Source organism: Panthera pardus, unplaced genomic scaffold, assembly GCF_024362965.1.
Source record: "Panthera pardus isolate Hobbes unplaced genomic scaffold, ASM2436296v1 HiC_scaffold_2, whole genome shotgun sequence".
Classification (NCBI taxonomy): Eukaryota; Metazoa; Chordata; class Mammalia; order Carnivora; family Felidae; genus Panthera; species Panthera pardus.
The window spans coordinates 82,435,408-82,451,952 of NW_026526765.1; the positions used below are offsets into that span (position 1 = coordinate 82,435,408).

Sequence of the window (16,545 nt, forward strand, 5' to 3'; positions counted from 1 at the left end):
CAAAAGCAACAAAGACTAGAAAGGAACAGAGACAATCTACAGGCACAGTGACTTAACAGGGAATACAAGAGCACTAAATTCATATCTATCAATAATTATTCTGAATATAAATGGACTAAATTCTCCAATCAAAAGACACAGCATATCAGAATGGACAAAAACAAGAACCAACTACATGCACTTACAAGAGACTTATTTTACACCCAAAGACAACTTCAAATTGAAAGTGGGGGGGGGGGGGGATGGAGAACCATTTATCATGCTAATGGATATCAAAAGAAAGCTGGAGTAACCATACTTAGACAAACTAGATTTTGAACAAAAGACTATATAAGAGATGAAGAAGGGCACTATGTCATAATAAAGGGGGTATATCCATCCAGAAGATCTAACAATTGTAAATACTTATGCCCCCAAATTGAAAGCAACCAAATCTATAAATGAATTAATAACAAAGAAATTCATTGATAATCACATAATAGCAGGGGATTTTAACACCCCACTTATAGCAATGGACAGATCATCTAAGGAGATCAACAAGCAAACAATGGCTTTGAATGACACACTGGACCAGATGGACTTAACATATATTCACATTTCACCCTAAAGCAGCAGAATACAAACTCTTTTTAAGTGCACATATTCTCCACAATAGATTCACATTGGGTCACAAATCAGGCCTCAACCAGCACAAAAAGACTGAGATCCTATCAGGCATATTTTCAGACCACAACGCTATGAAACTTGAAGTCACTCATGAGAAAAAATTTGGAAAGACCACCAATACATGGAGGTTAAAGAACATCTTATTAAAGAATGAATGGGTTAACCCAGAAAATTAAAGAAGAAATTAAAAAATACATGAAAGCCAAAGAAAATGAAAACATGACAGTCTAAAACCTTTGGGATGCAGCAAAGGCGGTCCTAAGAGGGAAGTATATAGCAATTCAGGCCTTCCTCAAAAAGGAAGCAAAGTCTCAAATACACAACCTAGCCTTACACCTAAAGGATCTGGAAAAATAACGGTAAATGAAGCCCAAAACCAGCAGAAAAAGGGAAATAATAAAATTTAGAGCTGAAATAAATCACATAGGAATAATTAAAAAAAAAAAAAAAAAAAAGGTAGGATAGATAAAACTAATAGCTGGTTCTTGAACAGAACCATAACCAGTAAAGAAATTCAATCAGTAATCAAAAATCTCCCAACAGACAAGAGTCCAGGGCCAGATGACTTCCCAGGGGAATTCTACCAAACATTTAAAGAAATAATACCTATTTTTTCAAAACCATTCTAAAAAACAGAAACAGAAGGAAAACTTCCAAACTCATTCTAGGAGGCCAGTATTTCCTTGATTCCAAAACCAAAGAAGTCACTAAAAAGAATTACAGACCAATATCCCTGATGTACATCAAAACAAAATTCTCTACAAGATACTAGCAAGTCCAAGAGTACATTAAAAGAATTATCATAAATCAATATCATATATTAATAAAAGAAACGATAACCAAATGATCCTCTCAATAGATGCAGAAAAAGCATTTGACAAAATACAGCATCCTTTTATTCGTAAACACCCTCAAGAAAACAGGGATAAAAGGAATGTATCTCAACATCATAAAGGCCATAATAGAAAGACTAACAACTACTCTCATCCTCAGTGGGGAAATACTGAGAGCTTTCTCCCTAACATCAGGAACAAGAAAGGGCCATCCACTCTCACCAGTGTTGTTCAACATAGTACTAGAAATCCTAACCTCAGCTATCAGACAACAAAAAGAAAAGGCATTCAAACTGGCAAGGAAGAAGTCAAACTCTCACTCTCTGCAGATGACTTGATCCTTTATCTGGAAAACCTGAAAGACTCCACCAAAAAATTTCCAGAACTGATACACGAATTCAGCAAAGTGGCAGGATACAAAATCAATGTGTGAAAATGTGCTGCATTTTATACACCAATAATGAAGCAGCAGAAGGAGAAATTAAGGAATTGATCCCATTTACAATTGCACCAAAAACCTTCAAACTAGGAATAAATCCAACCAAAGAGGTAAAAGATCTGTACTCTAAAAACTATAGAACACTTATGAAAGAAACTGAAGATGACACAAAGAAATGGAAGAACATTCCACGCTTATGAATCAGAAGAGCAAATATTGTTAAAATGTCTATACTACTGAAAGCATTCTACACATTCAGTGCAATCCCCAGTGTAAAATACCAGTGCAAATCCCCAGTGCAAAATACCGCCAGCATTTTTCACATAGCTAGAGCAAACAATCCTAAAATTTGTATGGAACCAGAGAAGAACCTGAATAAGCAAAGTTATGTTGAAAAAGAAAACCAAAGCTGAAGGCATCACAATTCCAGACTTCAAGTTACAACACAAAGCTGTAGTCATCAAGACAGTATAACACTGGCACAAAAACAGACACAGAGATCCACGGAACAGAATAGAAAACCCGGAAATACACCCACATCTATATGGTCAACTCATCTTCGACAAAGCAGGAAAGAATATCCAATGGGAAATACAGTCTCTTCAACAAATAGTGTTGGGAAAACTGGACAGCGACATGCAAAGGAATGAAATTAAACCACTTTCTTATACCACACGCTAAAATAAATTCGAAGTGGATCAAAGACCTAAATGTGAGACAGGAAACCATCAAAATCCTACAGGAGAGCACAGGCAACCATCTTTTTGACCAGAGCTGTAGCAACTTCTTACTAGACACATCTCCAGAGGCCAGGAAAACAAAAGCAAACATGAACTAGTGGGACTTCACCAGGATAAAAAGTTTCTGCACAGCTAGGAAACAATCCATAAAACTAAAAGGCAGCCTAGAGAATGGGAGAAGATATTTGCAAATGACATTATCTAGTAAAGAATTAGTATCCAAAACCTATAAAGAGCTTATCAAACACCCCAAAAAACCCAAAAAATCCAGTAAAGAAATAGGCAGAAGACATGAATAAATACTTCTCCGCAGAAGACATACAAATGGCTAACAGCCACATGAAAAAATGCTCAACATCACTCATCATCAAGAAAATACAAATCAAAACCACAATGAGATACCACCTCACAACTATTGGAATGGCTAAAATTAATAACTCAAATCAAGAGATACTGGCAAAGATGTGGGAAAAGGGGAACATGCTTACCTGTTGGTGGGAATGCAAACTGGTGCAGGCACTCTGGAATACAGTATGGAGGTTCCTCAGAAAGTTAAAGCTAGAACCACACTATGGTCCAACAATTACACTACTAGGTATTTATCTAAAGGATACAAAGTACTGATTTGAAGGGGCACATGCACCCCAATATTTATAGCAGCAATATAAACAATAGTCACATTATGGAAAGAGCCTAAATGTCCATCAACTAATAAATGGATAAAGAAGATCTGATAAATACACACAATGAAATATTACCCAGCCATTAAAATGAATGAAATCTTGCCACTGCAAGGACATGAATGGAACTAGAGTATATTATGCTAAATGAAGCAAGTCAGGTAGAGAAAGACAAATATCATAATTTCACTCATATGTGTGTGGCATTTAGGAGACTGAACAGATTAACATAGGGGAAGGGAAGGAAAATAAAATTAAGACAAAAATAGGGAGAGGCAAACCATAAGAGACTCTTAACTAAGGAGAACAAACTGAGGGGTGGTGGAGGGGAAGTAGGAGGGAGGATGGGCTAAACGGGCTAAGGAAGGCACTTGTAGGGATGAGCGCTGGGTGTTATCTGTAAGTGATGAATAACTAAATTCTATTCCTGAAACCAATACTACACTGTATGTAACTAACTGGAATTACATATAATCAAAATAATTTACCGTATTAACAGAGTAAAGGAAAAATGCTGATTACCTCAACAGATGCAACAGCATATGTTCAATATTTATATCATGAAAACTGTAATACCTTAATGACAGAATCAAAGACTTGGAGAGATATGGTGTATATAGGTAGGAAAACTCAGTATTGTTAAGATCTCAATTCTTCCCAATTTGACCTATAGATCCAATAAAATCCTAATCAGAATCCCAGCTGGGTTTTTTTTTTTTTTGTAGGAATTGACAAGGTGGTTCTAAAATGTATAAGGAAATAAATATTCCAGAATCACCAAAAACATTTTGAGTAAGACAAATTTGGAGGACTCATTCCACCTGACTTCATGACTCATTATAAAGCTACAGGAACCAAAACTGTATGTTTTTGGTATAAGGCAGACACAGACACCAGTGGAGTAAAAAGCCCAGAAATACACAACACAACTACAGTCAAGTGATATTTGGACAACAGTGTCAAAGTAATTGCACAGCAACTGAAATCTTACACAACTTCAGAAAATAGTTTGGCATTTTCCTATAATGTTAAATATACGACTGCCATCTCAGTCAGCAATTTCATTCTTGGTATTTACCCAAGAGAGGTAAAAACAAATATACATGAAGACTTGTACTCAAATGTTCATGGCAGCTTTGTTTATATTAGCACAAATGAAAAAAACAAAAACAAAGACAAAAAACAAATGTCTATCAATGAGTGAATAAACAGCAATACATCTGCTAAGTGAAATACTACTAAGCAACAAAAAGTAATGAATCTGGATGATACAATAACCTGGATGAATCTCAAAAATAATGAGTTAAGCAAATGAAACTATACCAAAGGAGTATATACAGAATTCCATTCACATGAACTTAAAAAAAAAAAAGACAAATTTAATGTGTGGTGGGTGACACAAAGGAAGTTAATGGTTGTCTTACATTGGTGGGGCAAAATTAAATGTGCAATGACACAAGGGAACATTGTAGAATTACATAATTGTTACAGATCTTGACAGTAGTGTGGGTGTGGGTGTGTGTGGGGGAAACATGGGTATATAAATTTGTCCAAATTCATCAAAATGTATACTTAAAATGTATACATTTTACTTACCTATAAATAAAACTTCTGTACAGGTGACAAAAGGCCCTTGCATCACCCCTAATAGTTATCACAGTCCCAGAATACAGTTTACTCAGAAGACTTTTAAAAATATGATGTAAAAAACAGGAAGAAACAAAGGAAACAGTATGAACCATGAAGCCTGCACTATATAGACCCAGAAAAAGCCTTGGTAATACTTACAAAATTTTAAATTGCTTCAAAACTAAAATCAAAATCTTTTAAGCTTTATTTTGCTTGAGTTACCCAAAACAAATAACATGGAAAGTTAAACAGAAACCCCAAGAGTAATCTAAATCAATACTGTAAAATAGATTTTGTTCTAGTAGACACATATACTTAAATGTACAGAATGACTTAACTCTGAGTTTAAAGAGTAAATCATCATGGCTCAATTGGACTAAATCACAAATTTCAAAGAAATTCAAAAAGGTATTCATGCAAACCAAAATTATTTTTTTTTTGTTCATTGCTTTAGCTTTCATGAGATTGAACTCCTCTTACCTTACAAGAGAATCACTTCGTTTATCAGCTCTAACAAGGAGGACAACTTTCCATCTATGGAAGGCTCCTGGAGCACCAGTGCGTTTCAGCTCTTCACGCCATCTTTTAGGTGCAGATTGCATTTGAGGCGAATAATGAGAGTCTTTTTCAATTTTATAGCCCCATTCATAAGTTGTTTCATCAAGCCATCTGCCACTTTTGGCACTATGAATTATGTAGTCCTTAGTTAGTACCCACTTTCCTAGAAAGCAAACCAACTGTCAGTCACAAAATAATTTGGGTTCTAATGAATGGTAAACAATAAGGACTAAATATCAAATAAAGTTTGACCTTTTTCAACATGAGACCTTTAGGCTATGTTACCAACACGATCTTTGAATTATGTTTGTTTCCCCAAATTTTTGGTAGAGGGTTACAATGTCACTGAACATTGTATGCAATTTTTCCCATAATAATTCTAAGTCTAAAAACATTACTGAAGAAAATACAAACCCAAGGCTTAATAAAATACATGTGGTATTACTTAAATTATGTCTACTATTACTATTCACCAAGTTGGCTGAGATTTATACTTTTCCTCCTATGCTAATAACTTTTGCAATGATGTTTACAGCAACGTTACACTTTGTAAAAGAAATTTACAAACACTCTTGCACCTTCTTTAACTGGGCATCAGTAATTGTTTTCAACAGCATGGACAGTATAGGTTTTCATTTTCAGATATAAAAATAAATCCAAGTATCCTTTTGGTGAGTTACTCTAAAAAATAATAAATTTACTGGCATTATATATAATTTTTTTCTGAAAATTAGTGGACTGATGACATGCCAGATCAATCACAGTAAAAGAAACAATAAAAGGAACATCAAGGATGACAAAGATAGAAGGGAGGACACTAAATCCCAAGTTGGACTTAGGGAATTTAAAATCTTAGAAAAACAAAACAGCATGATCATTGCTTCATAGCATGGGTGGGAACAGAGGCCGCCGTAGAAGGAGAACAAAGTCTCTTTTCAACAACAGATCAAAGAAAACTTGACTAGAACAGTTCACTGAAGCTTCAAGAAAAGCTTTTTTTTTTTTTTTTTTTTTTTTTTTTGGCATTTTGTGCCTATCTTTTTTGTTAATTTTTTTTTTTCTGACATAAAACATTTATGTAAGACACTAAGTCTTTGGTAAAGTTAAGGATTTCTGCCTCTTTGATACATTTTCGTGTGTTACAAAGTTTTCCTTAGAAAAATAAAACAAAAAAATATTATAATATATTTTCAGAAAAATATCAGGAAAAACCACATTTATTTGATATAATAAGCATACTATCTTTTGGTGATGAAGGTACTTCTTTTTTCACATGAAGATTTTCATTCAAGGAGGAAAGTAGTTAATTTACCTGCTGCACAAGCTGCTAAAAACTTTTCACTTTTACACAAGCGTTCAGCTATAAGATGTGTACAATTTTTGTATTTCTGGAAGAAAAAAATCCAAGTGAAGAAACGTTACTAAGGTAAGATTTCCTTTATAGCACATTTATTTTATTCTTATAATATCAAGAGGACATTTTATCATTCTTAGGCCAATATTATTTTTCAATTCTATTTTAAATAGTTGGTAAGTTTCTGTACTCACCTCACTCTTAATAAAAGTGCAATCTAGTTTTAAAAGCAATTTGCCTAGAGCTTCCTTTTCTTCCATCTTAAATCCCGTCATCTGGATGATATGCTTTGGAGCACCATCTTCCATCTAACATATATACACATAAAGATAAAACATGTTAAAGATATTATTCACAGGATTGACATTATTTTTTTAACTATGAGTGCAAAAATAAAAAAAATAAAACTTAAACATAAAAAGAATTAAACATCTAAGGCTATATTGTCAATACCACTGTTAAGATTGCTTATGTTCAATAGAAATTGGTTTATAAAGTTATCTTCTCAAAATACAACTGTAAATAGATTTTTTTTTTCTGTCTTGAACACTGAAAGTTTCCATCAGAACATCACTTGACACTAAAACACTGATGAATGAATACAATTCTTCAGAAGGGGATATTTAAACAATATTAGTATAATAATACTAGCTTCGTTTTAAAAGCACTCCTTTTGTTAAGGTCTTACGCAACAAGTACAATATGGACAATGAAACCTAATCTTACCTTATAACAATTTTTAAGGTGCTTATGGATATATATTGAGAGTATGTGTAAGTAAGTAGAGATGATAAAACTTATGGTCCCATATCATTTACACCAAGTAACTTAGTATAGTAGGTACATATAATGAACCTGGATTCTATTCCCAATATACATTTCTTAACTCTGCTATATGTTAGTTTCATCACCTACAAAATAAACTGAAAAAAAAATCAGTTTTCAAGTTTATTTTTTTATTTTTTTCATGTTTATTTATTTTTGAGAGAGAGAGAGACAGAGCAGGGGAGGGGCAGAGAGAGAGGGAGACACAGAATCTGAAGCAGGCTCCAGGCTCTGAGCCATCAGCACAGAGCCCGATGTGGGGCTCGAACTCACCAACTGTGAGGTCATGACCTGGGCCCAAGTTGGACGCTTAACCAACTGAGCCACCCAAGCGCCCCTCAAATTTATTTTAATAGGAACCTTAATCTACATTTAAATGTTATTCATAAAACATTTTGTTCTTGAAGAGGCACATTTATTAAGCAAAAAAGATTACACCTCACTGTATTTTTATTTATTTTTTTTAAATGTTTTTTTTAAAAAGTTAATTTACTTATTTTGAGAGAGAGAGAGAGAGAGAACAAGCAGGGAAGGGTCAGGGAGAGAGAGGATCCCAGACAGGCTCCGTGCTGCCAGCACTGAGACTAATGTGGGGCTTGAACTCAGAAACTCTGAGACCTTAGCTGAGATCAAGAGTCAGATGCTTTACCTGCTGAGACACTCAGGCACCCTCACAGTATTTTTAATTAGAACACAGAATTTTGTTTGTTTACATGACATCAGAACTTCAGAACTAGATAGTATCATATAGAAAATCTACTTTCTCTTTATAGATGAAGAAAGCAGGGACTAGAGAAATTGGTAATTTTCCATTTCTCTAACAATTATGTCACTATGGCTCTAAATTAGTGTTTAATTAATGCCATGGAGCAAAAGCAGCTGACCCTTTAAAGACAATTAAAAGGAAACTAAAAAATTATACCTGTTTGAGGCCGGGAATAGTAACAGCTGGTGACAAGTGTTACATAGAACAAGACGAGTATAAAGACAAGTGTTCTTTATAGAAAGTCTACTGTCAAAGACCAAACGTATATAGGTACTAAATATATATGAACTATACATACATATATGTATTTAAGTAAAAGTTGAGATTCATTCTTGAGTAAAACCTGAAAGAAAGTCTCACTGTGAACAATTAAAAGCACTATTCAGGGTTATGAGTGAAGCTTCATTTTCTTTGCTTAAGGTTTCTAAGAGGAAGAACTTCAGCTGGAAATAAGCCTGGTTTCTCTCTACCCTTCATCACTCGTTGCTTTGGGAGGAGAAGTTACCTGAGAAAACTAACTGGATATGTATGCTTTGCTGGACCATCCTCTTGCAAAGACAAGTTCCTATTAATGCTTTCTGACATGTCCCAAGAAACTGCCAGTAGTAATCCTGCAGTGTGGTGGGTAAATGAAATCTGAGATTAGGTATTAAGAAGCACACTTGAGTTACACAAAGCTAACTATTCCAAACCAATTTTTAATCAGTAAAAAAGCTGATATTTTGGCCCCAAAATAATGAATTTTCTTATTTCTCTAGTGGCTCCAAAAGAGGGAAAGGGATGTAATGCATTAACCCTTTAAACTCCTAAAAATCAAGATACTTAACATAAAGAATGTGTCTCTAAGGATAAGGTTCCTCAATGAAACATTTTTTTTTAAAGTTAAAAGGTTCTGGTACAAAATTATAAAATGCACAAAACAGGGCTTGTTATCATATGAAAAACCACTCATGAAAATACAACCAACACTAAGTAAATTATAAGTGGCTTCTTGCAGAAGGAACTCCTTATAAATCTCTTTAACCATGTTTATGGGATATATGACATAGCTGCTGAGTGATAATATCCACTTATATAGACTGGTAATATACAAAAACTTTACAAAGAATATGCTCTGTTGCTTGAAACAATGACTCAGTTTGATGCAGAACACATTAACACATGTAGAATAAAGCCACAAGTGGATTACAAGGCATATGACCACAAGTAGGGAGAAATGCTGCTTCTATTAATTCTATGGATATAAATAAATCCTTCAGGCAAATTTCCTTTAAAAAATGATAGGTCCTCCTTGAAAAAGAAAGCAAAGCTGGAGGCTTCACAGTTCCAGACTTAAGTTATATTACAAAGCTGTAGTGATCAAAACAGTAAAGTACTGGCACAAAAATAGACACATCAGTGGAACAGACTAGAAAGTCAGAAATGAATCAACAAATATATGGTCAACTAATCTCTGACAAACCAGGAAAGAATATCCAATGGGAAAAAGATGGTCACTTCAACAAATGATGCTGGGAAAACTGGACAGCAACATGCAAAAGAATGAAACCGGAACATTTTCTGACACAGGACACAAAAATAAATTCAGCATGGATGGAAGACCTAAATGTGAGACCTGAAACTATAAAAACCCTAGAGGAGAACAGAGGCAGTAACCTTTTTCTAGATAGGTCTCCTGAGGCAAGGGACAAAAGCAAAAATAAAATATTGGGACTTCATCAAAATAAGCTTCTGCACAGAACTAAGGCAATTTAGGAACGGGAGAATACATTTGCAAATGAAATATCTGATAAAGGGTTAGTATCCAAAATATATAAAGAATTTATAGAACTCAACATGCAAAAAAACCCAAATAATCTAATTAGAAAATGGGCAGAAGACATGATAGACATTTTCCTAAAGAACACATCCAGATGGACAAGAGACACATGAAAAGATGCTCAACATCACTGATCATTAAGGAAATACAAATCAAAACCATAAGATATCACCTCACACGGGACAGAATGGCTAAAATCAACAATATGAGAAACAACAGCTGTTGGTGAGGATGTGGAGAAAGCAGAACCCTCTTGCACTGTTGGTGAGAATGCAAACTGGTGCAGTCACTCTGGACAACAGTATAGAGGTTCCTCAAAAAGTGAAAAATAGACCTACCCTATGATCCAGCAATTGCAATAGTAGATATTTACCCGAAGAATAAAAAAATATATATACTAATTTTTTATTGGGGATAAATGTACCCCAATGTTTATAGCAGCATTGTCTATAATAGCCAAATTATGGAAACAGCCCAAGTGTACATAGACTGATGAATGGATAAAGATGTGGTATATATACAATGGAATATTACTCAGCCGTAAAAAAGAATGAAATCTTGCCATTTGCAACGACATAGGTGGAGCTAGAGAGTACTATGCTAAGTGAAATAAGTCAGAGACCAACAAATATCATATGATTTCACTCATCGATGTAATTTAAGAAACAAAAATGAGCAAAGTAAAAAAAAAAAAAAAAAAGAGAGAGAGGGAGGCATACCAAAAAACAGACTCTTAACTATACAGAGCAAAATGATGGTTACCACAGGGGAAAGGAGTGGGGGATGGATTAAATAGGTGATAGGGAATAAGGAGTGCACTTGTGATGAACATCAGGTGTTGTATGGAAGTGCTAAATCATTATACTGTACACCTGAAACCAATATTACACTGTGTTAACTGAAATTTAAATACAAACATTAAAAAAGAATTAAAAAACAATTAAATAAGCAAAAAAGAAAATGGTAGGTCCTTTAAGAAATACTAGGTAAGTGGGGTGTCTGGGTGGCTCAGTTGGTTGAGTGGCCAACTTCGGCTCAGGTCATGATCTCACGGTCCATGAGTTCGAGCCCCGCGTTGAGCTCTGTGCTGGCAGCTTGAAGCCTGGAGCCTGGTCTGGATTCTGCGCCTCCCCTGCTTGTGGTCTCTCTCTCTGTCTCTCAAAAATAAATAGATGTTAAAAAAAAAAAAATTAAAAAAAAGAAATACTAGGTAAGTGAAATTCAACACACCAGTGAAGATCATCTTGGTATTTTCTTTATTTTTTTAATGTTTATTTTAGAAAGAGAGAGAGAGAAAGAGCAGGGGAAGGGCAGAGAGGGAGACACAGAATCCCAAGCAGGCTCCAGGCTCTGAGCTGTCAGGGCAGAGCCAGACACAGGGCTCTAACTCATGGACCAAGAGAGCATGACGTGAGCCAAAGTCAGATGCTTAACCAACTGAGCCACCCAGGTGCCCCCCAAAGAATAATAAAAAAGAATTAAAACAAACAAAAAGAAAATGGTAGGTCCTTTAACAAATATTAGGTAAGTGAGATTCAAAATACTGGTGAAGATCATCTCGCTATTCTAGTGGAAAAGCAATCTAACTTTTTATATTTCTTGAGAGCCACTTTTATCAGAGGAACACAAGTGTTTTAGTCATATTTATATTACCTACTACATTTATTTTGTTTATGTATTTTAAAGATTCAAAAAGCTATTTAGTAGGCTATTCGAAGACATGTTGCCAAAAGAGAGGCTGATTAGCTTTAAAAACCTAACATTTTGCCCATCTGGCTTTTCTAAAATATTGACATATATAGACTGTTAAATAATCAGAATATACATACAGAAAGCAATGAATACAAAATCACTGTAACATTATTATCCAGAATGTTCTATTTAAAGATTCTCCTTTAAATTTTATTCTTCTGCTTCCTGAGAACTAGATGTTATACAGAACTACAAGGGGGAAAAAATTATACTATATTCCTCTTTTCGATCAAGTTAATTAACAGCTATTCTATAATTGGAATGTTTATTATTATTTTTTTAATGTTTATTTAGAGAAAGAGACAGCATGCAAGTTGGGGAGAAGGGCAGAGAAGAGAGAGAGAATCCCAAGCAAGCTCCACACTCCGCATGGAGCCAGACGCTGGGCTCCATGCCACGACCATGAGATCATCACCAGGGCCAAAATCAAGAGTCCAGTGCTCTACTGACGGAGTCACCCAGGGACCCCGGAATGTTTATGATTATTGGCATTTTCGCACATTTTGATGTATAAATTATTAAATGACTTGGATGTGCATCATGCAAACTTTTCATCTTAAATCATACTTTCTTTGCAGTGGAATAAATACATCCATTTTGTATATTTAACAGCATTTTCTATCACAGCCAAGAGTTCACAGTAAAATGAAAAGAGGACCAACTACTTAATAGAAATCAGGAAAGCTCTTTTAAAGCAATTTCTTTCCTCTGAAAAACAATTAAAAATGAAACTGAAACTAAACAAGCAAGAAGAAGGGAAGTGTGAAATAACAGCATGTCCTGATTCAAACATTATGCAAATACTAATGTTAAAAAACAAATAAAAATACAGGGCACTTATTTACAAGTTTATCAGAAAAACTGAGCTATTAGCTAAACTTTCACAGAAGTGTGAATCCTAGCAATGGCACAAACTGACTAGCACAATTTTTTAAAAACAAATTGCAGGGGCACCAGGGTGGCTTAGTCGATGGAGCATTCAGACTCAATTTTGGCTCAGGTCATGGTCTCATGGGTTTGTTAGTTCCAGCCCCCCATCAGGCTCCACACTGACAACACAGAGCCTGCTTGGAATTCTCTCTCCCCTCTATCTCTTTCTCCCCCCATCCCTCCTTCTCTCTCTCTCTCTGAAAATAAACATTAAAAAAAAATAAAAATAAATTCCATTAACCTAATCGAGTAGCATCCTATTAGCAAGTGTTCTAGTTTAAGTAACAGTTTACAATAGATTTAGCAATGCTTTTTAATACTATAATCCTACGACAAACTTATTGGCTGGATCACTGATATAATTCATACAGATACATGAAAAAATTGATATTTGTATACATAGAAAAAGACATTTATAGATACATGAGTAGTGTTATTTATATTTATTAAATCAGTGGTTTAATGATTCTTCCTATGACCCTGCAGGATTAAGAAAACAAGAAACAACAGCCTGATATGCCCATAAGCCCAAAGAGAGGATTATATAATACTGGTTTAATAACTACTAATGACTCAAACAATTCAACGTCCTTATAAGAAGGGTCAAGTTTTATGTGGGTGATATGTTCTGGGGTACGGAGGATCAAGGGCTAACTGCCAGATGTCTTCCAGCACAAGAAAGTAAGTAAACATGCTGCAATATAATTCTATCATTGGTATTTCTAAGGAAATGATAGCTTTTTCTAGAACTTGTAGGGAGTGGTCCTTCAAGCATTCACACAGAAGCTACTATCCTAACACAACAAAAAGAAGAGAAAACAGAGAGCATTTATTTAAAGTTAAAGGTTTTATCTTTACTGTCAAAAAGTGAAAAATTACACACTAGATTCTTAGTTACAAGAAAATACTTTTGTAATAATTTTTTTAAACATAGTAAGTATTTAAAAAAATAGTTACTTACCTTGAACCATATAATACACACAACTAAGCAGATAATGATTGTGAACAGAGCTGGCATTTATGCAGAGAAAGCAACTGTCTCTGTGGTGTGGACTTTCCCAAAATATCTCCCACATGGGCCTATCCCTGATGCCTGAAATTCCTGTGCAGTTGGTGTTGGAAATGCAAATAAACCTATAGCACTCATCATAATTAAGAACATTTTATTATGTACTAGCTTTTTAGGGTCTATGAATTCTTTACAATGACACATAGCTAGAACATAACTGAAGAGTATGACCGAGTGTATAGAAAAGAGAAGTCAGGGAGAAGTAGAGGCAGGAATACAGTTGAATGCAAAGGTCTGGTTCAGGAGGGACGATAAAAAAGCAGGGTGTAAACCACTGAGTGAAAGAATAAAGTGCTGCAAAAATTGGGCAGGGATGCTCAACAAGGTTTGTGGTAGGAAAATAAGCATAAATGTCTGATCCTCTGATTACATTGATTTTATGATCAACCATAATGCATCCTTTAAGTTATATGTTAATAATTAAGATAAAGGATTTACTTAAAAGTTTATGTATGTGAAAAAATAACATACATATATATATAGACAAAACTGAGATGATATAGTTCTGTATTTTAAGTTTTATTTAAAATATTATCATGTTCATTTTTCCATGTCAGTGAATATTCTTCATCCTTTCAAGGCAACCAGTAAGTAACTGAAAACTGAAAACTAAAGTTTCTTAATGTTATTCTAGCGAACTATTTTGCTTTTAAACCTACCTCTCTTTTGATTTTAAATCTACTAAAGAAAATCACTTCTAAACTTCCCTTTTCTGGAAAGGATATACCAAGTTTAAATACAATCAATATTGCTGCTTTGTCAAGAGTTTTAAGATTTTCATGGTTTCTCCTACCTAAATTAGCGTTTAACAGGGAAAGCAAATAAGTGAAAAAGGGTCAAAGGGTTGGATCTCTGTTTTAACCAGTATCACAAAAGGTATATACAAATCACTGTATTCATACTGAGTGAGTAGATTACTGTTTGGCTCTGAATGCGGTAACATCAAGTGAAATTTAGGAATTCTGTACCCTCTTGGCCTAAGAGCCAAATTAGGCCTTTTTAAATTTCATTCAGCTGGCCTTTGGAATTTTTTTCTTTCTTTTTTTTTTCAACTTTTTTTTTTTTTTTTTTTTATTTATTTTTGGGACAGAGAGAGACAGAGCATGAACGGGGGAGGGGCAGAGAGAGAGGGAGACACAGAATCGGAAACAGGCTCCAGGCTCCGAGCCATCAGCCCAGAGCCCGACGCGGGGCTCGAACTCACGGACCGCGAGATCGTGACCTGGCTGAAGTCGGACGCTTAACCGACTGCGCCACCCAGGCGCCCCTGGAATTTTTTTCTTAAAGATGTAGTGTCCATTCCTGCCTCTTCCTTTAAAGATACAAAATATGTGTGCTTGTGTGTATTTGACTCCAGTGTGTATAGGTCTCCAGTGGTGAGACCTAAGGCACGCTCTTATTCCAATGGCATTACTTGGGAAAGGAGTAGTCATACTCAGTCTTTTTGATGGTAAATTTAGCAGAAGAGGGAGCAAATGAAGTTGCAGCAGAATGACTCTGGTGAGGAAGAAATGGCAGGCTAAGAGGACTTATGGAGATATTCCATCTATCCAGTACCATACAAGGAACAAGTGCACTGGAGATGCTACTTTTATGGATAAAGCCACCCTTAAGGAAACAAGATGGACAAGAGGGGCCATGTTCAGGGAAAAAAGAATGGATAGACCGTCTATGTTGGCTAGCTATGGGGGATGAAAGTCAAACCTGCTTTAAGTACACTAGGAACTTTGTATTAATTACTTAGTAGAAGCATAAGATATAAAGTTAAACAAGCAAGAGTTCACTTTTAATGAGGACCCAACTATAGTCTGTATACTACATGTTAGTTCCTTCCCTTATTGACAATTTAAGTGCTGTTTACCCTTCTTATATGGATGAGGATACTAGAGAATCTTAGCGATTAAGAAACTAGCTCGAGGGTACACAGCTAGCAAAATGGTGAAACCAAGGTTTGGTTCAAAGATCTGCCTGTTTCTGTTTCTAAACGCCTTTTCTACAATACCACGAACTTAAATTTCAGAATTTAGCCTAATACTTTTAACCACATTATAATTTTACAAATTAACCTATTTTTTAGCTAGTACAAGAGAAAAAGATACCGCAGGAAAAGGAATCTACTATGAGGGTGAGGAGATATTTAAATGAACAGTATTACTGAAAATATTTAAACATAATTAAAAAAATAACACTAATGTCTAAAATTTCAACGCATTTCTAGGAACAATCTAAAGAGTGCCATTTTTTTTATTACAAAAAAGTAAATTTTCATTATTTTCTTTTCAAAATGGATCTCAGATGAATTAATTACTAGACTAATTCATATGGGCTTTTCTCCATCAAGAACAAGGAAACAGACTATTTCAAAGTAATTTTGATACAGAGAAAGTAAAAACTAAGTCAACCTAAAAGTTTCAGGGAGGGGCACCTGGGTGGCTCAGTCCGTTAAGCATCTGACTTTGGCCCATGTTGCGCTCTGTGCTGACAG

General features: G+C 34.9%; 1 protein-coding gene across 3 annotated transcripts in view; it reads right to left on the reverse strand.

Moving 5' to 3' along the window:
* Positions 1–16,545, reverse strand: part of SLF1 (SMC5-SMC6 complex localization factor 1) — an 83,019-nt gene that overhangs the window by 64,317 nt on the left and 2,157 nt on the right. For 2 of the 3 annotated variants that reach the window (XM_019428784.2, XM_019428782.2), the window contains exons 1-4: positions 13,953–14,040; positions 7,094–7,207; positions 6,858–6,933; positions 5,468–5,708 (exon numbers count right to left, since the gene is read on the reverse strand). In XM_019428784.2, coding sequence (XP_019284329.1) covers positions 5,468–5,708; positions 6,858–6,933; positions 7,094–7,207; positions 13,953–14,009 — 488 coding nt within the window. In that variant the 5' untranslated portion in view covers positions 14,010–14,040. Of the gene's footprint in view, positions 1–5,467; positions 5,709–6,857; positions 6,934–7,093; positions 7,208–13,952; positions 14,041–16,545 lie in introns of those variants that run through there. The other variant, XM_019428783.2, reaches the window with a different exon arrangement.